Raw genomic sequence first — 21,509 nt, forward strand, 5'->3', positions numbered from 1 at the left:
AGCAGAGACAATCTTACACTGAAGAGTTAATAAGGGTACTTTCCCATATTTGTGTAACTAAATTTACCATTTATTTCAATCTATTATTTTCTTAATGCTTCACATTACACCCAGATATATTAACCATTTAACCATGTTACTGGTGATAGCAACAGTCACAAACAAACAAACAAAAGTTAATTTCAGCCTTAATATAATTTAACTCACATCTTTAATAACTCAGTAGTTTTCAATACAGCTGACATAAAGAACTTCTACTTACATCGATATCGGCTGAAGTAACTTATTTTTTGGCAATCTTCAGAGTTCATGTTACACAAAATTTTCACATCCCCACCTCACAAAGTTAAATAATTAAAGGAAAAAACTCCTTGCACTACACAGAAGATTAAAAAAACCTTAATTAAAAAAAAAAAAAAAAAAAAACCCTCTTTTACATTATATTAGTATTAAGTACATAGTATTTATTTTCTCCAAAATGTCAGTGCACATTACAAATTAAAGACAAACTTGAGATCACATAACTTATTACAAATTTACTTTTTTTGTAGTGCTGTGTGCATTTGTTTTGATCTCTAAAACTAACATAACTTTCTGTGTATGAATAATAAAAGTAATGTAACCTGCATAATTTTTATCCATATTTGGCTCATTCATGCTCCATCCCTGTTATCTGAGATTCTCAACAACGTACGTAAAATGCACAAGGCATAATCACATTAAAAATGAAACAACAAAATAACCACTAATTTTGATATGCACAACTTTCTTTGCATTAAAAGAACAATGCATTGTGAATAAATAAAAAATGTCAACAATTTGTCAAATAAAAATTTTGAGTGTCTTCCCTCCCAGCCTCGGGCAATGAATGAAACTGAATAATCCATACAAGATCTCCTTCAAGGTACTACACAACATTTTTTTTTTATGTGTGGTTATTTACTAGGTACAATGAAATAATTATTAAATCAGCAAGATAAATTATTAATTTTAAATATAAATTAATTGTTACTTGTAAGAAAAATTTACAAATTAAAATAATTTCTAAATACCAACATGGTATTAAAAGTAATTAAGACCAGTATTTAGTCCAGTCATTATTTTCTTCCCTTCTTTTTGTTTTGAGCAGTTAGACAAACTGGATCCTGTCCACTTGCAATGCAAAGCTGTTTCTTCAAATCAAGAAGCACTGCCACTTCTCTATCTATTTCTTCTTTAGAAACTTTATTTGATTTTATATGCCGTACCTTTTCACCCTATAAATAATTAAAGATGTATTATAATAATAATAATAAATAATGTTTGTTATAAATAATATAATTTTAATTTCTTGAGAGAGAGAGATATACATGTAAATTAATTCATTCTAATAAAAGATTAAAGAACACTACACTTTTTAACTATTTTTAAATTAAAGAAATTGTGTCAATTATAAGAAAAACATTAGTTGCAAAGATACACTGCTGCACTATTTTAATTAATTTAATTATGTAGTTGTCATTGTCAAGTCTAGAAAAATAAATTTAATGAGGGCTAATTACAGTGGCTGGAGACTAAACACCTGTGAGGTGATCTGATTGAGGTGTACAAGGCCTTGATGAATGGTTTGAGCATGCTGAATTCTGATGGGATTCTTCCACTTGCTCAGATTACAAACCTGAAGGGGCATAAATTCAAATTGAGGAAAGACAGCTGTAGAATAGAAGTGTGGAAATCTGCCTTTAGTCAATGGGTGGTTAATTGCTGGACAAACTTTTAGAGGGAATAGGTATGTGAAATTGTTTTTTTTTTTTTTTTTTTGCTGATGCTATGTAAGCTCATAATGCTTGCTTTCTTGCATCACATCCTCCATTACTATTATACAGCAAATGTTGCACTTTCTTCTTTTTCTCAACCAAATGTTGAGACATAATTTAGTTGTGGTAAAAAGAGGCAATAATGCTTTTGGATGGGAATAAAAATTATCAGCAGCAACCATTTTTTAAAAAAAAATTTTATATCTAACAGCAAGGAAATATATTATGCATTAAAAAATTACTTTATGTAATTACACTATATTCAAAATAAATTATACACTAATGAATTACACTTCTGTTAAATCACTTGGGTTGTTGGACCTTTTGTGTTCTGCAGCTTCTAAGGAAATAATGACAGTTAAGTGTGACCTGATCTTGGATTCTCTTCTGTCAGTTGTAATGGATCATTGAAAAGATTGTTGGAGTTAGGATCTGGTGGCCTGTTGTTTGTGTAATGATCTTTTTCTTGAAGAGGGGTGGAGGTATTCTTACCTGATATTGGAACCCTGCTTGCTGACAGCTGCGTCTCTGTGGCATTTAAATGAAGTAGCCTTCTTTGAATGTTCTTCTATTATAATTTGAATCTGTGGATAGCACTACGGTTTTATTAAAATCCCAGGACTCCCTGAATTCTAAGGCATGAATGGCTATTTCAGTTTTATCCACTTTTCCATACTGGATATCTTTTTTGTGTTCTTAAAGTATTTTTTGGACCTATGTGGACCTATTTGCAGTTGCAGACTATAATTTATATATAGGGTCTCTTTGGTAGTATTCATCTTGATTGGAGTTGCTAAAAATGGCTTTTAGTGAGGTTGTACCTGTGTAGCGGGGATAAATGTCTTGACAGTTCTTCTCAGAAATCATTTTATTATTACAATACCGGCGCCTCCGTAGCCAGGTGGGAAGGAGCAGCAGTGCGCAGCACATGCTTCTTGATTAGACCGGGGTTTGAGCCGTCACCACCCAATACGGAGGATGCGGAAAGGTCAGGGAATGACCACTGCATATTCCCGGAGCAATATGGCCTTAGTTGCTAATGCTCCTAAAAACCAAATAACAAACAACAACAAACATATTACAATACCACTCAATCCGCACAACTTATTTTAATCAATTAAATAATTAATAAATATATAACACAGTTTTCTTGCAATTAGTGCTCTTTCCTAATGAATATAATAAATAAAAAACTGTAGCATTTGTTGTAACTACTCCTCATTAAATTTATTTTTTTAGACTTAACAGTTTCATAATGCATAATTGATTAAAAATAGTGCAGTGCATCATCATCACAACTAGTATTTTTCTCATAATTCACACAATTTCTTTATTTTAAAAACAGTGCAGCATTTTTTAATTAAAAATTAATAGTAGTGGTTAAACTGTTGTTTAACCACTACTAATACAAATGAAACACAAGTAAAAAAAAAAAAAAAAACACTACCTGCTGAGCTATCAAAGCAGTAAGTTTCTCTATCTCAGCTTGATCAATTCCATTTGTAATTGTAATACCAGATGATGCAGAAGCAACTTTCGATTTAGGTGCATCAGAATTCTAGGCCAAATAGAGATAAAATAGTCAGTAAGCAACAACTGTCACTGATTATTCTGAACTAGAAATAAAATCAATTACTAAAATAAAGGTAGAGAACTATTTCTATAGCATTTTTATTAAACAAAATATAGAACAAAAAAACAAAAAATTGGTGAATAGATAAAGAGGATGGAAGATTCACTTTTATGACAAGGAAAAAGTCGCACCTAAGATTATAAAACACTTATTGAAAACTAATGGAAGGAACAATAGATGAAAAACTGAGGCAAAAAAATTAGCACTAACAATATTCATTTTTGATTTTTACAAAAGGGGACCGCAATTTTTAGTAAAGTACTTGAAGGGAAGCCACAGATAATATATATCAGTACAAGTGCTGAGAAGGAAAGGAGTAAGTAAGGACAATAATACCACTTCATCAAGTTGGAAAGCCTGCAGTGAGAACAATAACTGAGAGTGTATAATGTGTAGCTGAAAAGCTATCATACCTCTACCATAAGATTTAAAAGTACACTAAATGAAAATCTTCCATACCTGTTGCAATGGCAGTGCAGAGTGTATGGAGAGCTGCACTGCCACTAGCATAAAGATAAAGCTGTACAAATATAGGTTCATCAATAAGTTTACTGACCCAGATATCCACTGCAAGATTTTTTCTTTACTGCCAGAAATCTTATTTGCTTTCTTGTACAATTCACACACACAAAAAAGTCACTTTCTCAGATGAATATGTGAATAAAGGAAAATCTGCATTTTGAGTGACAATACACAATAATTAATTCTCAAGAATTACTTATGAATAGTGTAAGCATGCTAAAGGAATGCATATTGCACCATGTACAATTCTCAAGAAATGTAACTGACCATGTAAAAACACTGTGGATAAGCATGACTGAAAATTGCATGTTGCAGTGATTTCTGTCAACATAGTAATACACCCACCAATGCAGCAATATGCTGTTTATTTGCTATGTATACTGCAATATATATTATACATTCATTCATTGGCTGGTACAAATGAATATATTTGAGATGAATGAATGGTGGCTGTGCAATTCGTAACTTCATAGTAGGTTAGTTTTTGGAATAATTTGTAGATTTTATTTAATATAATAAACTAAAAAAACTGCATCACCTTAAAAAAAGTAATAACATTTGTAGTGAAATGTATAAGATATTCTTTGATTGCAGTCATTTTGTTTGTTGTAAAGCAAAGGTATTGTGTCAGAAAATGCTTCTATTGCATCAGACAGTAATTGCAAGGTATTGCATCAGCTATTTCTATAAATACGGCGTTGGAAGGGTATACACGTTCATTAGCATCCTGTTTTGCAGAGGTGCAAGCATGGCTCCATATGTTCAGTTGACACCAAGAAAAAAAAGTGTAGCTGCTGCTCTGTCCCAGGAAGGGCTTTCTACACATGCTATCACTGAAAAAATAGGCTGCCACCAATCGACAGTATCCCTGGTGCTGAAATTAAAGTGTGAAACTGGTGATGTGAAGAGAAGACCTGGATCAGGCCATAAGAGAGTGACTGCACTTTCCCAAGATTGATATTTGAAACTTCGTAATTGCCATGCTAGTGCTCCTGATCTAAAACTGGACTTTGAAATGGCCACTGGTGTTGAAACAAGTGCAGAAACTATCCAAAGACGGCTTTCAGAATGTGGTCTGCATGCCTATCGGCCCAAGAAGAAGCTTTTGTTGACCCAACAAATGAGGAAGAAGCACAACTTACAATACAAAGCCCAAAGATATTGTGGCGAAGATGGAAATGCCTGGAGGCATTTCTGGCGTGAGTCATGAATTCGTCATTTGTATAGCCTGTACCATATATTTTAAGGTTGATCTAGTGGACAAACCTAGCTCAACTACAATTCTTTTCTTTGCACCTGATGTAAGGAGTGTACCAATCTCAAATTAGAACTTGGTGCATTACGAGAAGAATTTCAGTCACTGAAGAAATGAGTGCTTGTCTAGAAACAAATGTAACTGGGAGCTCATCATGGACTCAAATATCTTATGACCAGTCAAGTGATGCATCCTCAATTTGGATCCCAGATAAGAACAGTCATGTGCATACCACTCCAGTTGAAGGTGATCTAGTTTTAATGGGAGACTATTGTCAAGGAAATGGGTAATATTTTTTTGTAATAAAGATAGGTGGACTACAAGAAGGATGTTTACCAGGAAAAACAACTAATGATGTTACCAACAGACTGCCAGATTTTAAGGGGGGGTACAGAGAGCATTATTATTCATGTGGTGACTAACTATATTAAACAAACATGACCTGACCATTTGTTGGATAAACATAGGACTATACTAAAAAAATGCAGCGAGTTAGGTCAGAATGTGCATGTGTCTGCAATCCTGCCCAGACAGGATAGGATGAATTATATATGCTGAAAGCCTTGTGGATTATTTCAAAACTTGAGGGAATCTGCAAGACTGGGGGGGGGGAGGTATTTTTTAACATCATGGCCCACACTTGTAGGTAGCTGGGTAGGTTGAAGGAGGAATCTATTTTACAGAGACAGTATTCATTTGAACAATGGCGGATTTTTGTCAGTATCACTGAGGATACCTTAAGGGTTCAGGGAAACTGCTAGTTAGGGGAAGAAGGGTAATATAGATCTGCGTTTATCTGATGCATATAGATCAAAGTAATGTTTGCACTCACTTCAAGAATTCTTGTTTGTCGCCACAACAGCCAATATTGACAAGATGTTCTGAGTGTAGCAACATTTCAAATGAGATGCAACGGGATGTGAAAGATAGGGAAACAAGCTTAATTACCTTCAATAGGTGTGCCAGGGTATGAGTATTCTTCTAAACTATAGAAGAATACTCATAGAAGACATATTCTTACAGAATATTTAAAAAAGAATATATGATGTCAGAATTTGCAGATGACGTAAAGATTGGTAGAGTAGTTAATGATCAGTACCAAGCTGCGCTCCTCATGAATGACTTGAACAGGCTGCAAGAATGGTCAGAAAAGTAGCAGCTATATTTTAATGCAGAAAATGGAGAATAGCAACTCCAAAATATATATACTTGGTGGAGTTGAATTAAAAACAGCAGAGGAAGAAAGGGATCTAGGAGTTAAAATATGGGCAGATATAAAGTTTTCTGAGCAGTCTAAACAGGCTGCCAAGAAACCCATGATGTTCTATCGATGATTTATCGAACATTATCCTGTAGAGATATGGAGGTCATAGTCCCACTATATAAGGTGATTGTAAGACCACATTTGGAATACTGTGTTCGAGTATGAAGGCCTCATCTGAAAAAAGACATTGAGCTTCTTGAAAGGGTCCAAAGACAAGCAACTTACATAGTGAGATCAGCAAAAGGGCAATCATATGAGGAAAGACTGAACGGGCTACAGAGCTTGGCTACCAGGCACCTCAGAGTTGACCTGATTGAGCTTTATAAGGCTCTAAGAAGGTAGTAGTAGTAGTGGCATGTGATGCAAGAAAGCATATGTATGAGCTTATGCAGCATCAGCCAAAAAAAAAAAAAAAAATCACACCATTCCCTCCAAATGCCTGTCCAGTTCCTCCTTAAATTTATTCAACCTGGAAGTTTGTTCCAGCAATTAACCACCCGCTGGCTAAAGGCAAATTTCCGCACATCTATTCTACATCTGTCCTTTCTTAATTTGAATTTATGCCCCCTTAGGTTCGTAATCTGAACAAGTGGAAGGATCCCATCAGAATTCAGCGTGCTGAACCCATTCAAGGCCTTATACATCTCAATCAGATCACCGCGCAGGTGCCTAGTCTCCAGCCACTGCAATTTGCAAAACTTAAGCCTCTCTTGATAAGAGGATCCCTTCATTCCCCTCACCAATCTTGTTGCCCTTCTCTGTACATGCTCAAGTAAATCTACATCCTTCCTAAAATGAGGCCTCCAGACCTGTATGCAGTACTCAAGGCGTGGCCTGACCATTGCCTTATACAGAGGGATAATCACCTCCTTTTCCCTGCTAGCAAAATTCCTATATATCATTGACAAAACCCCATGACCTGCCCTGGCAGCCTGTCTGCATTGCTCAGAAAACTTCATATCTGCCTGCACAATTACTCCCAGGTCTTTTTCATTTTCTACCACCTTACATGTAGTACCACACAGTTGGTACGTTTCTCTGGGGTTACTTCTACCCATATGCAGTACTTTGCATTTGTCAAGGTTAAACTTCAGTTGCCACTTCTTAGCCCATCTGCCCAAATTATCTAGATCCTGTTGCAGTAGCACACTGCCATTAACAACCCTGCCAACCTTTGTATCATCTGCAAACTTCGACATTAAGCCTGATATACCTTCATCAATATCATTGATAAATATACAAAACAATAGTGGACCCGACATCGAACCCTGTGGGACTCCACTAATAACATTAGTCCAAGAAGAGCAGCACCCATTGATTACCACCCTCTGTCTTCTCGCACTTAACCATCCTTTTATCCATTGTAGCAACTTACCCTTAATACCATTCTGCTCCAATTTGTACAATAGTCTTCCATGTGCAACAGTGTCAAAAGCTTTCCTGAAATCCAAATATATGATATCAAAATTATTTTTTGCATCCAGTTCCTTTGTAACCACATCATAATATCCTATGAAATTTGTCAGACAAGACTTTCCCTTAACAAACCTATGCTGTGTCTGAATTATTGCTGCAGTCTTGTCTAGATGATCCTGCAATGCATCTTTAACCAGCGACTCCATTATTTTACCCGGAACAGAAGTTAAACTGGTCTGTAATTACTCGTGTCACCCTTCGATCCCCCTTTGTGAATTGGGGATACATTTGCACATCTCCAGTCCATGGGAACCTCCCCTGAGTCCAAGGATGCTCTCATAATTATGGCTAAGGGTTTGCTTAGTTGCTTTGCCGCCTCCTTTAATATAACTGGATAGATCCCATCCACCCCAGGTGCTTTTCTTACATTTAACTTCAACAGTTTCTCTTCCACTTTGCTCTCAGTTATTACAAAATCATTAAGTATCCTGCTACAATTTGATAACCTTCTGCCATTTTCAAACCTTAATAATTCCTCACGTGTGAATGTAGATGCAAAATACTCATTCAGTTTGTTTGCTAGAGCAGGATCATCAACAGTCGAAGCATTGATGTCAAGTGGACCAATCAGATTCATCCCCTTCCTTTTAGAGTTTATATAAGTAAAGAAATCCTTGCTGTTTTTCTTAGCATCTTTTGCCAAGGATTTCTCGTAATCTGCCTTCGCCTGCCGAACCTCCTTTGTGACCTGATTACAGATTAACTTATATCTGCCATAGGCTTCTGAGTCGCTTGATAATTTATATGCATCCCATGCATTTTTCTTCTCTGTTACGAGTCTCATTAGTTCATTTGACAACCATTTAGGCCTAAACCTTGAACAATATTTCTTAATAGGTATGAAACTTTTAGTAGCTTCCACGATTAATTCCTTGAATGCTTCCCACTTAGAATTTACTGTTGGTAACATCGTCAGTTGATCCCACTGTACAGAATTTAAAAAAGGTTTAGTAAAATAAATGAATGCAGAATTTTCACTATTATAGAGAATTCCAGAACATGTGGGCATCAATTCAAATTACAAGGAAAGAGGTTTAGAATAGATTGTATGAAGTTTTATTTTAGCCAGCAAGCCATTTATTGCTGGAAAATGTTGCTTTCACATTAAGTTGAGGCTGACGGTTTGAATAAATTTATAAAGATCAACTGGATAGCTACCTATGTGAAGAGGAAAGAAAATAATTTGTATTTTCTTATCTACTTGTTTCTGCAAAGGTATAATGAATCACTGATAAGATGGTTTGCCCCCAAAATCCAAATTCAATATTCTAGGATATTCCAAATGTAGACACTTACAACTGGCAGATTAAATAAATATAATTGCAATTTATCAGACCATCCACAAAACCTATCAGTATTGTTCTGAAGGAACTTAGCCTACCTATTATTATTAGCGGGTGTGAGACCTGGTTCTACTAACATCCTGCTAACAAAAAAAAAAAAAAAAAAAAAAAAAAGAAAAATATATTAATAAGAATTATGTCAGAATGAATTTTGGTATTCCTCCAGTATGGTATTCACTTTTGATCTAGACCATTAATTATATTTTAATTTAAAAAATATAGCTATTAAAAAAAATCATTTATAGTATGTTTGTGTACAAAGTATGAAGTTTTATTGCATTTAGTCCCATTACTGTACCTTTGCATCCACTACTGTACTGTTAATTTTCCACTGAGCCTTGGCGTTAACTTCATTTTGGCTCACTTTGCATTACCGACTTTAGGAGAGAGGTAGTTAGGATATTAATTTTTTTGGAAAAAAAGACTTGTTAATAAAGATACATTATTTGCTTTGATTACATAATATTGTGTCATTATGAGGAACAGCATTTAACTCTTCCTTGCCTTTTATCTCAAAAAAGCTACATGGTGCATAAAGTAAACCACATGCTTATTCTTGGATTTTTTATTGACATGCCTGCTACCTTTATATCACGTGCAATTTATTTCTTTACTGTATCATTCATTCTCTCATTAGTATCATTAAAGAGAATCCAAACAAGGGAGAGTCCAGCACCTCGAAGGACTCCACTTATAACTCTGGCCTACTTTGAAGAGTGACCCATTTGTAACAACTCCCTGCCACCTGTCCTTCAGCCTTCCCTCAGTTGACCTTAGGAACTTGCTTATAACCCCTACATGCTCAAGCTTGTACAGCAATCTCCCATAGAGAACCTTGGCAAATGCTTTGTTAAAGTCTAAGTATATAATGTAAAAATTGTTCCTTGCATCTAATATCTGTGTGACCACTTTATAGTAGTTTATGTGGTTGGCCAAACAAGATTTTCCCTTTATAAAGTTGCGTTGCGATCCACTTAAGTCTATCAATCTCATCTTTAGCTCCACTTTGTATGGCACATTTTCCAATCCAAAGAGTTATGTCAACGTGTAATGATGACCAAAGTGTGATGCACTGCTTTGACATTATCAGGTATACACCAACATGTTCTGGTATAAAGAGACCAAACCACTTTCAAACTCAGTAGTTTTTCTATTAGGCACTCCTTGGTAACAAATAATATCAACAAAAAAAAAAAGAAAGAAAAAAAAAAACAAAGTTAAAGAGTTTCTCACATGAAACAAAAATGAGAGAACAGAATAAAAGGGTATCAAGCACACTTTTCACTCAAATATAAAAATAATTCAATAAACAGAAACATGCACATAAACCATGTATGGGACAATGCATTTATTGATACACACACATAAATAAGGAATCCTCATCTGTTCCCCCCCTCAAACACATGTAGTCTCAAAATAGAAAAATGCAATTGTTAGTTATTAGGAGTCATATTACCATGGACAGATCTAAACAGACCATAAATTCTTAATTTTTACAGTATGAAAGATTAGTGAACATAATTTCCATTTCATTTTTGAAATATTCACAAATAATATAATAAAGCACTGAAAATGTTGCCAACAATCTACAAAATGCACACAAAAAAAGAGAATATAATGATAAATCAGGATAGGAACATTGTTCTTAATATGGTACTAATGTCAATGAACTTCTATATAGATCACCAAATATTATTCAGTGTTGGGTGAAAGTTTCCAAAAAACTGCTCAAACAGAAAATTAAAAAAAAAAAATCGATTAAAAATTATCATTAATTGATGAATGCAATAAATCATGTTAACACTTAATAAAAGGTTTTTTTTTTTTTTTTTTTTTAAATTAAAGATATCTAAAACATAACAACAAAAATTCCACTCACTTTCTCTGGGGATACTTGTCTGCCAGCATATTTCTTCTTTAGTTTTTCAATATAATCTTGTTCGATTTTTTTGAAAAGGGGACTTGGCTTAAAAAAAACCGGTTTATAACATTTAAAACTATCAAATTTAAATAATCCCACAGACAAATAAATTATTATTCTAAATAAACAGCATTTTTAATGAATATTTTGGCATATTGTATTATAAAAAAAAAAAAAAACCTTATTATTATTATTATAATAATAATAATAATAATAATAAGGTTTTTTTTTTTTTTTTTTGTTGAAAAGATGAAATACATAACACATACCTTTCCTGTGGTGTGACCAGGCGGCAGAAGACATGTAAATTGTGGGACAAGGGTGTGACATTCATTAGGAGTATTCAGCTGAGCTCTCAAGTTCAAGCATGTATCAGGCATATAAGGGTCAAGTAAAGTAGCAAGCAAACATGCAATATTTGCACTCAGTCCCATTATACTACCTGCTCGGACTCTATATTACAAAAAATAAATAAATAAATAAAAAAAAATATAAACAAAATGACACCTGTTGAATAAAAGCATTCTGAATTTTGTCAGTTATAAAAAAAAAAAAAAAAAAAGAAAAACAGAGGATAAATTTACTAAAGCTACTGTATACATTAAATGGTAATGATTTAGAAAGCATATCTCTCAATATCAATTTCATAAATTTCACTCCAGATTGGTCAGTATCTTACTAATTCAAAAATGACAATAAAAATCTCCAAACTTTTTTCTTTGCAATTACATAGCATTTCTGTTTATGCACACAAAAAAAAAAAAAAAAAAACAAATGCAAGCAAAAATTAACTGATCATTTTCAAATATGATTCCATTAGGCTCTCTCGCCCTGGAAATTAAAATTAACGGAAAAAAAAAAGGACTAACAAACTTTATATTTAGAATCATGCTGTTAATCATTAAAAGTAGTAGCATGTGATAATTAATTTTATGCAATTTTAATTGTATACATTCGAGAACTGTGTGTAGATATTATAAAGCAAGCAAGTTTGACTTTTTTTATTGTTAATACATTAGCAATTATGCACTGAAAAGTAATATTAGTAATCAGATGGGGCTCTAACAGAACCCTATCCCAAGGCTTTAAATGCTTACTTATAGTGTAAGCATTTTAGAATATTTCTCACTCATTAGGTGTGTTTGTAGTTAGTTGTTGTTGTTTGGTTTTTAGGAGCATTAGCAACTAAGGCCATATTGCTCCGGGGATGTGCGGTGGTCATTCTCTAACCTTTCTGCATCCTCCGTATTTGGTGGTCACGGGCTCGAATCCCGGTCTAATCAAGCGTGTGCTACGCACTGCTGCTCCTGCCCACCTGGCTGTGGAGGCGCCTGTCCGAATAGTGTATATGTGGTGGACATCGTCAAAGCCAAGTTATGTCAGAGATCTGGGTATTTTCTTGCCATGAGTATGCCTATCCAAAAGTTTCATTACTTTATGCATGTCCTCCCCAACATTTCTTACTACTGAATACATCAAATACATCATGAATAGTCAAACTAACAGAACAAACTTAGCTGCAAAAAGATCTACACCTCCCAAACACTTCCTTGTTCATTTCACAAATATACATGGTCTCAGTTCCAATTTCAATGATGTATGTTTCCACTTACAGTCTGCAAAGCACTAACGTACTTTTTCTGACAGAACTCCAATTATCGGTTGAATCAACCACTGCTCATCTTGTCCTAATTATTCGCTGTATGATTCCTTTCACTTCAAAGGTGGTACTTGTGCATATGTTGCTCTGATATTCCCTATCTCTCTATCCAATTCTGTCAAATCCATCTGTTGTCTCTATCATTCTCCCAGCAACTCCACTAATCACTTGGACTCTGACTAACTCTCTTTAAAAATTTTCCTAACAGCAAGGTAGGTAATTTTCCTTTTGCGATTTTAATGTTTCCAACTTTCGTATTATAGTCAAATGGATCCAGCCAATCAAGGTGCAGAGACTTTTGCAATTACTAATGATTTCACACAGATTGTTCATTTTTCTACCAGAATACCTGACAATCCTAACTACATAGCCAACAAACTTGATCTTTTTCTCGCAAACAACTCTTCCAAGCATACAGTCAAGGTGAGTGGTACTCTAGGCATCCTGGTCCTCTACAATCACAACTTGGTGATAGCTGCTTCTACAACTGAACCCGTCTCTCATGGCCATTCTCAATCTTGTGTTGTTTAGAATCACAAGAATGCCAAATGGGATGATCTGCAAGATTTCTTTTCTTCTTGTCTTTAGTTGGATTACTATTTTAATCGTCTAATGTCAGTGTTTGCTCAGATCATGTCACTGAAATTATTCTTGTAGGGATGAAATCCTTTATTCCACATTTCACTTTAAAATCTTTTTATTTATCTAAACCTTGGTTTTCCAATAAATGTGCTAAAACTCTTCAAGATAAGTATGTTGCACACTGTAATTGGCTTGAATCCAAATTTCCAGGTTCATTTTCTGCCTACAACAAAGCTTGCAACAATTGTAAAGCAGTTATTAATCAGCCCAAACTAGATTTTGAACAGGCTAATAGTAGAAAATTTGCTTTTCTACTCTTAGTTGATCATTCTGGTATCTTGACCAGAAAGCTACTGACCATGACTTTTGATCATCTGTACTCTCACCTCTGTCAAACCAGTTTGGTTCTATTGCCACCTCAGCTAAAGATAAAGCTCACCTGTTAAAATCCTACTTTTCTTCTAACTTGTGTATTGATGACCTTGGTAAACCACCTCCTTACCATTCTCAGTACCCTCCATTCAATGCCTATTGCGATCCTCCTCCAAAAGGATGTGAGAAGAATTCTGAACAATCTTGATACCAAAAAAGTGCGAAGTCCTGATGGTATTTTTCCACTTGTTCTCAAAACCTGTGCTACTGAGCTCCTGTTCTCTGTTGCCCTTTCACACTTTCTTATTCCACTAATGTTTTCTTGCTGCTTGGAAATTTGCTCATTTCCAACGAGTTCCTAAAAAGGGTTACAAATCCCTCCATTCAATTATTGTCTCATTGCACTTACTTCTATTCTTTCTGAAGTAATAAAGAAATCCATTAACCACCCAATACTAAACAATCTAGAAACCTTCCATCTGATCAATGATTGCCAATATGGATTCTGTCAGTGTCAGTCTACTGGTGATATACTGGCATATGTTACCCATCTATAGATAAATTCAATGGAAAAGTTTGGCAAAATTCAAGCAGTTGCTTTTGACATTTCAAAGGTTTTTGATTGTGTCTGGCATAAAAGGTTTCTAAATGAGCTTCCACCTTATGGTTTGCCAAGTGTTTTTTGTAATTGGGTATCCATTTTTTCTCTCTGACAGCTCACAGTCTAACTTCTCCACTAATGCTAGTGTTCCCCAAGGTTCAGTTTTCTCCCACTCTTTTCCTCTTGACTATTAATGACCTTCTTCCATTGACCAGAAATCCTATCTATAGTTTTGCTGATGATTGCACATTGAATTCCATCTTCCAGTTTAAGAAACCTTGGCCTGCACAAACCACTTCTCGAATATTCACTAATAATTCCTTAAATGCTGATCTCCAGTGGGACAAAGATAACTTAGTTAATTTTGATCCTTCTAAAACTCAGTCCTGTCATATCTCACAAAAAGGATTCTTCAGCTCCTATGCTTATCTTCGATGATACTCAGATTTCTAGCCAAGATCACGTAACTCTATTAGGGATTACTCTGACTTCTAATCTTTCTTGGCATAAGCACACCACAAATACTGCTTCCTCTGCATCTAAAAAAAACTTGGTTTTCTCTTTCACTCTTGGCACTAGTTTTCTTATAAATAGCTACCCACTCTGTCGAGATTTCAAATCAGACATACCATTGAATACTGTTCCCACATGAGTAATTAATGACCCATCTGTAAAAAACTAATGACCCATCTCTCATTCTCTGTCTCATAGACATTCTGTTTCTGCTGCATGCCTTTTCTATAGTTACTTTCATGGGCACTGTTCTTCTGAACAGTGCCTGCCCATGGAAGCCAGAGGATGAACTTCTATAATTCCCACCTATCTCCCTTCCAAATCAGTTTGAACACATGCTGCAACCAGCCAGCATTCTTTTATTGCTCAACTTTAAGGTCACAGAATCAACTTTTCTTCTTCCTCATTTATTAGTCTAATGTCAACAAGTATCTTCTTTCATCTTCTCAACTTTCAACCCATGCATGCTCCCAAGTACAATAGGTTCTAATACCTTTCGTGCTTGTGATTTTCATTAAAAAAAAAAAAAAAAAAAATAGGAATTAGGTCTTAGTTAATATCACATATGGTTGACCAACATGGAGGATACACTAAAATAAGTTGAATTAACTAGTTTACTTTTGATTTTCACGAAGGCTTCTTGTTGTTCTGGTCCCCATTTTAATTTACCCTGTTTTTGTGGGCTAAATCAGAGGATGAACTAACTCAGAACAATTAGGGATTAGAAGTTCCCAGAAAACTACATAATTGTTAAATGTTTGTTGAGGAGGGTTGCATCCATGATAGTCTGCATATTGTTTTCCCTCCCTTTCCTCTTCTCTGAAAGAATTTCAAACTCAGCCCTCTCAAAATAAGTGATAAACAATAAACCAAATATACTCTCATGGAGGACCACTGAAATGGAAATGTGAATATACTTAGTTACCGTCCTATCTTTACATAATGAAAACTGCATATGAGAAATATTATGCTTAAGCACAGGAATCTAATCCTCTTACAGTATACTTAGTATAACTTTTACAGAAATCTTTTTTACAACATGATCATTTGTCTATCATTCAACACACATTACTTGCATTTTTCACTTCTATGAAACAGAAGGTTTAAGGTCCTTTAAAATGGTCTGTGCTTATCACATTTATAAAATCTCCTAAAAGATGGATTGTTTAATATATAGCCTTTACAAATTTTAATTTCCTGGTTTAATTAACAGCCCAAAAATCCAATCTTTTGCTCCAAAATGTGAATAGTCGCACTAAGTAAATCATGCAGTACCCTATTTTTATTGAGGAACCAAGGGGTTACACAAAAATAGCTGATAAGTTGTGAGTCCAACTTTTGATAAAACTACATTAAAATAAAAATAAATTTTCTGTTTACACTCTGAGATGACCAGTGTCAGAGGAGTTCACAAAATAGAATAAAAGAAACATCACCATACTTAGCAGTCACACAGGGCTTCACTTCAACCACTGTCACTGAAAGTGCTGTACTTATGCACCCTTGCACATGACCACCCAGCTACAGCAGTCATTAGGAGATTAATTATTACCATTTCAGTCCCAAAATAATAAGTGGCTCATTTACAAATTAATTTCAGAAGACAACAGGCTCTTTTAGTTGGATGACTCTGTTGCATTGCTTTTTCAATGAATAGTGGCACTTCGACTTAATTTAAATGCAAAGTATTTGAATGCTTTAATATACTTTTTCATTCTATGATTTTCAACTAAACTGCTTTTTAATGCAAATTTGAAATTTCTGTAAATGGCATCAATGCAAATCAGAGCTCTGCTTTCTCTGAATTTTTGTTATTAAAAACAAAAATCGTGCGCTACAGTGATCTATGTTATAGGAGGGCCAGGTGAGCAACAAATTACATGCAAAGTCTACCCATATGTAAGATGTGTTTGTTTATGAAGATAAAAAATATCTGTGAAAATCTCAATATGACTGGAGGAATGAATAAATGATAGTTTTGTTTCATTAATCATGACCAAAACTCATCATTCAAAATGTTGAATATAATAATGATTAATGAAGGAATAAAGACAAAATAGATTGTTTTCAACTGAAGAAAATTTGGTAGGGGAAAAAAGGTTGATTCTAGTAGGAGTAAAAGAATTTGGTATCACACCACTACTTTGTGATCATGCTCGAATCACAAAGGAAAAAAGGAAAAATATTACAATAGGGTTATATTTTCATTGTTTCAAGATATTCTCACACTAGAAACATTTCTGTAACTATTCACTCATTTGGCAAAATGCAGTATTCACATATTGGCTAAATAACAGAGTGATTTTCATTACAATTATTAGTACATAAAAATAATTCACAGTCACCTGAGAAGTTTGTTACAATGGAGTTTCCTGTACAATCTGTAAGGAACATGTTACAAATACGAGGAAATTGGTTTATTAACCTGAATCCATAGACCTAACAGTTTATGATTTTTAATCTAACATTTACATCAATCAATATACTGTAGATCATCAGTTATTCGGAACATCAGTTATCAGGAATAATTTGAAAGGCTGATTTTGTCCTTTTTTTTTTTTTTTTTTTTTTTTTTTTATTAACCTGGTAGTATAGTAAGCACCGGTTATAGTGATCACGCTTGCAAATTGAATTTTGATTCTAATAAGCTAAAGATCAAGTTTACTACCCGTTTATAACAGATTGTACAAACAAAGTACAAACAAACAAGTTTAATGGTACAAACAAATTGTACCATTAAACCGAAAACTGCAAATTGTTTTTATTGTTTTATGGTTGTGACCTTAGAATTCTGTGACCTTCAGAAATATGCTGTAAAATATCACAGAGACTACTGGGTTTTTTTGGAAACTACAAGTGAATTTCAGATTAGTTTAGCTTCAGATTCAGTAAGAATAATATCGGCCCGAAACTCTGCGATTTATTATTTTTCTAAATTTTTTAAGGCAAAATGTGAACGAAAAGAAAATGCGTAGTTTTAACATTGCAACAAAAAACGGAATTTATTAATAGAATTAGAAAAGGTTAAAATTTAGGAAATCTCTGCAAAGAGTTTAATATGGGGACTTCAACAATTTACCAGAATTTACCTATAATTTACCTATAATAGAATTTGTGTCAATTATGGATAATGAAGGAGGATCTAGCAGGAAAACTATGATGTTGAAAACTGAAAATGCTGCTTTAGAGCGTGCACTTTATTTGTGGTTTCTTCAGAAATGAAGCTTAGGTGAACCAGTGTCTGGCTCAATGTTGTGTGAAAAAGAATTGTATTTTAATCAAAAATTAAGAGGTAATGAAGATTTTAAGGCAAGTACAGGTTGGCTGAAAAACTTTAAACTGAGACACGGTATGCGTGAACTAGATATTCAAGGCGAGAAACTTCATGCAGACGAATCGGCAGCGGTGTCCTTTAAAAGTAAGTTTGCTTCACTTATAGCAAATTAAGAGAAAGAAACGTTTATAATGTTAATGAGATGGACTTATTATGGAAAGCATCACCGAGAAAAACCCTAGCCACTAAAAGAGAAATGCCTGCACCAGGTTTTAAGATGAGAAAAAAGCGTGCTATAATTGCTGTAATGCAAATGCTGCTGGGACGCACAGATTGTCTGTGTTTGTTATTGGTAAGTCGAAAAAACTGAGAGCATTTAAAAATCTTTTAATTTGTCTATTTTGTATAAAAATCATAAAAAATGCCTGGATGGATGTTTCTGTTTTCCGAGATTGGTTTATAATTTTTTTTATTTAATTAATCTTAATTATTTAATTTAATCGTAAGGTAAGATTAAATTTATTTAATCTTACCTTACTTTCGATTATCCGGAAAATTTAGCTATCCAGAAGAAGCCTGACATCAATTATTCCAGATAACTGACGCTCTACTGTAATTGTTATTAAAAACAGCTGTTTATTTTGATAAAATATCAAAAAAACAGAAACTGAAAAATTAATGTAATACAATTTTAAATTCACACAAACCACTCCTAAAAAAATTACAGTAAAATATTGGTAAAATGAAATCATTTCCCATCCCCTGAAAAAAATATTGCAAAAATGTTTCATTTTAATGAACATCACTGTAAAGAAAATATCAGTTTAGCACAATAAAAATTCAAAAAAAAAAAAAATAAAATAAAATCATTAGAATAAAAGTTGTAAAAGAAAATAAAAATAATTTTGGTACACACACTTTTTGATCTTTAACATCTGGCACTGACAATGATTTACTAACTATGCAGTTAATTGTCTGTTTAAGATTAGTAGCTTTTGATCTATCTACCATTCTAAAGTCTTACTGGAGGAATTTTGAAAGTAACAAGGGCTTACATAGTTACAATTAGTGAAAAATGTTGATAGATGAGGTACAAGCATTGAGATTATGTTTATAGTTTTATAAATTTGAAAATGGAAGAGAATGTAGTAGTTTCATGTTTATAATGTTTTTCTTTTTTTCCCCAAGCAGAATAATAAAAGTTTGTTTTACTGAAAATAACAAGGGTAAAACAAAAAACTTAAAATTTTCATATAAAAAAATATAAAATTGCATTTAATAAGTAAGTTTCATAAAAATTATTTTGTAATATGTAACATTGTGTTGAGGTTTTTTTATTGTATTTCACTATAATGAAATTTCTTTATAACATATTTGTTTGCCTGTATAAATTTGTCACACTTACATTTCACTAATTATATACAATAAGGAAACAAAGCTGACTGTGAAATCACTACACTCTGCTCACTAATACTAATATGTATCTACACATATTAATGTGTATTAATATGCACTTCCAAATGCAGGCAATTAAAAAACCTAATAACTTTTTACCTTTCTGCTTGTGCACCTTTTATTAACTCCCATGGTTTATTGGACTGAATATACTGATTACCCATACGGCTTATGTTTAAGATAGGACGAATTGCATCTCGTAATCTAATGAGAAATATAAAACAATTAAATAACATAACTGATAACGAGTGGCATATAAACTAAAGTGACTAGAATATATTCTGTTTTAAAACTGCACAGCACATGTGTTAAAAAAAAAATCAATGCAGAAACACTGCCAAAAATATCTTTTACTTTGATTTACAATAAGAAGGATGAAATTCTATGGAATAAAATTCAGTATTTACATACTATATTCAAAAAGATTAAAAGTTTATTGTGATAAAATATCAGTAAAACAGAAATTGAAAAATTAATGCACACAAATCACTTAAACAAATACATCAATAATATTATAGATTATCGTTAGTACAAGGGGTTAAAAAAATGAAATATAGTGGACCCTGGCTTTATGATTGGTTCACTATACAATCAAATCACTTTACAATGGACTCTTCATAATAAAATACCATTCGCTATACAATATGTCATAAGCAGGTCATTATGATCATGTTTGCAAATTGAATTTTAATTCTTTTAAACAGTGATTCCAATAAGCAAAAATAGGAGGAATATTATCCACAGGAGATAAAAGTAAAGATCACAAATTGACACTTTATTACATTAACAATTAACAAAATTAAACGATACTTGAAAATTGGAAAAATATTTTCCACAGGTTAGCAAAATAAAAATAAATTTATGCTTATGTACATAGCTTAATTAATACAATATAGTATGTACATATATTAATACGTACATACCAACTACAGTAGAACCCGGATAAGAAGTTTTCCAAGGGACTGGAGGTTTAGAACTTCTTATGCGGGAAAACTTCTCAGAATGGAAAATGACCTAAGGGTATGAAATATTAATTACACAAATAAAAATGAAAAGATACACATACATAAGTTAAAGATGATTTTTAAGTATTATTTCAGAATTTATAAATATTTTACTGTGCCTATGGAAAACATTTTTAAACTGAGGATTTCTAATTGCTTAATATTCTGTTCATTAAACTCATCACCAAGTTGGAAGAATGAGCTCCTTTGGAGTTTCAACATACCATAAAAGGTCACAATTACAATAAGACAGCAACAATCCACTAAGTAATTCAGACTGTTCATAACCATCAGAACTTAATGCTTAATGTGGTCGACATATCCAATTATGGATATTGATGAAAACAATTGTCACTTCCATTATATCAAAATGTTTATACTGAAAAGGTTTCAGAGCTGAAAGCCTCAGACTACAGAAAATTCACAGCAAAATTCACTAATTGCACAAGTTAGTGCATAGCATCATTTTAGTATGTAGTAAATCACTGAAGTAGGTGAAATGGCATAGTTTCTGTGATATCTCACATTTGTGAATGCCTTCATAACGAGTTGCCCCGATACTGAACTACCTCAAATAAGTAACACTTCGACAATGGATTCTCGAAGGCAACACTTTGCCAATGGGTTCTCATCATATACCACCACTCCTGGGTGCTGGTATTTGCCGAAAATAAGTAACATTAATCTTCTCCACTGGTAAAGAGTTGCTTATTGAAGGTAGTGCAATATCAGGACAGCTCATTGTGAAGGCATTCACAATTTGAGATACATGTATATCAAAAATTATGACATTTCACCTACTTCAGTGGTTTAGTACAAACTAAAATGATGCTTGGCA

At 33.5% G+C, this 21,509-nt stretch overlaps 1 protein-coding gene across 2 annotated transcripts in view; it reads right to left on the reverse strand.

Annotated features, from left to right (window-relative positions):
• Nucleotides 1–434: 434 nt before the first annotated feature.
• MetRS (methionyl-tRNA synthetase 1) overlaps nucleotides 435–21,509 on the reverse strand; it is a 162,697-nt gene continuing 141,622 nt past the window's right edge. For both annotated transcript variants that reach the window (XM_090381706.1, XM_090381705.1), the window contains exons 18-22: nucleotides 19,767–19,871; nucleotides 11,480–11,663; nucleotides 11,169–11,255; nucleotides 3,244–3,354; nucleotides 435–1,256 (exon numbers count right to left, since the gene is read on the reverse strand). In XM_090381706.1, coding sequence (XP_090237832.1) covers nucleotides 1,098–1,256; nucleotides 3,244–3,354; nucleotides 11,169–11,255; nucleotides 11,480–11,663; nucleotides 19,767–19,871 — 646 coding nt within the window. In that variant the 3' untranslated portion in view covers nucleotides 435–1,097. The remainder of the gene's footprint in view (nucleotides 1,257–3,243; nucleotides 3,355–11,168; nucleotides 11,256–11,479; nucleotides 11,664–19,766; nucleotides 19,872–21,509) is intronic.

Source organism: Mastigoproctus giganteus, chromosome 9, assembly GCF_048544385.1.
Source record: "Mastigoproctus giganteus isolate SK-2022 chromosome 9, ASM4854438v1, whole genome shotgun sequence".
Classification (NCBI taxonomy): domain Eukaryota; kingdom Metazoa; phylum Arthropoda; class Arachnida; order Uropygi; family Thelyphonidae; genus Mastigoproctus; species Mastigoproctus giganteus.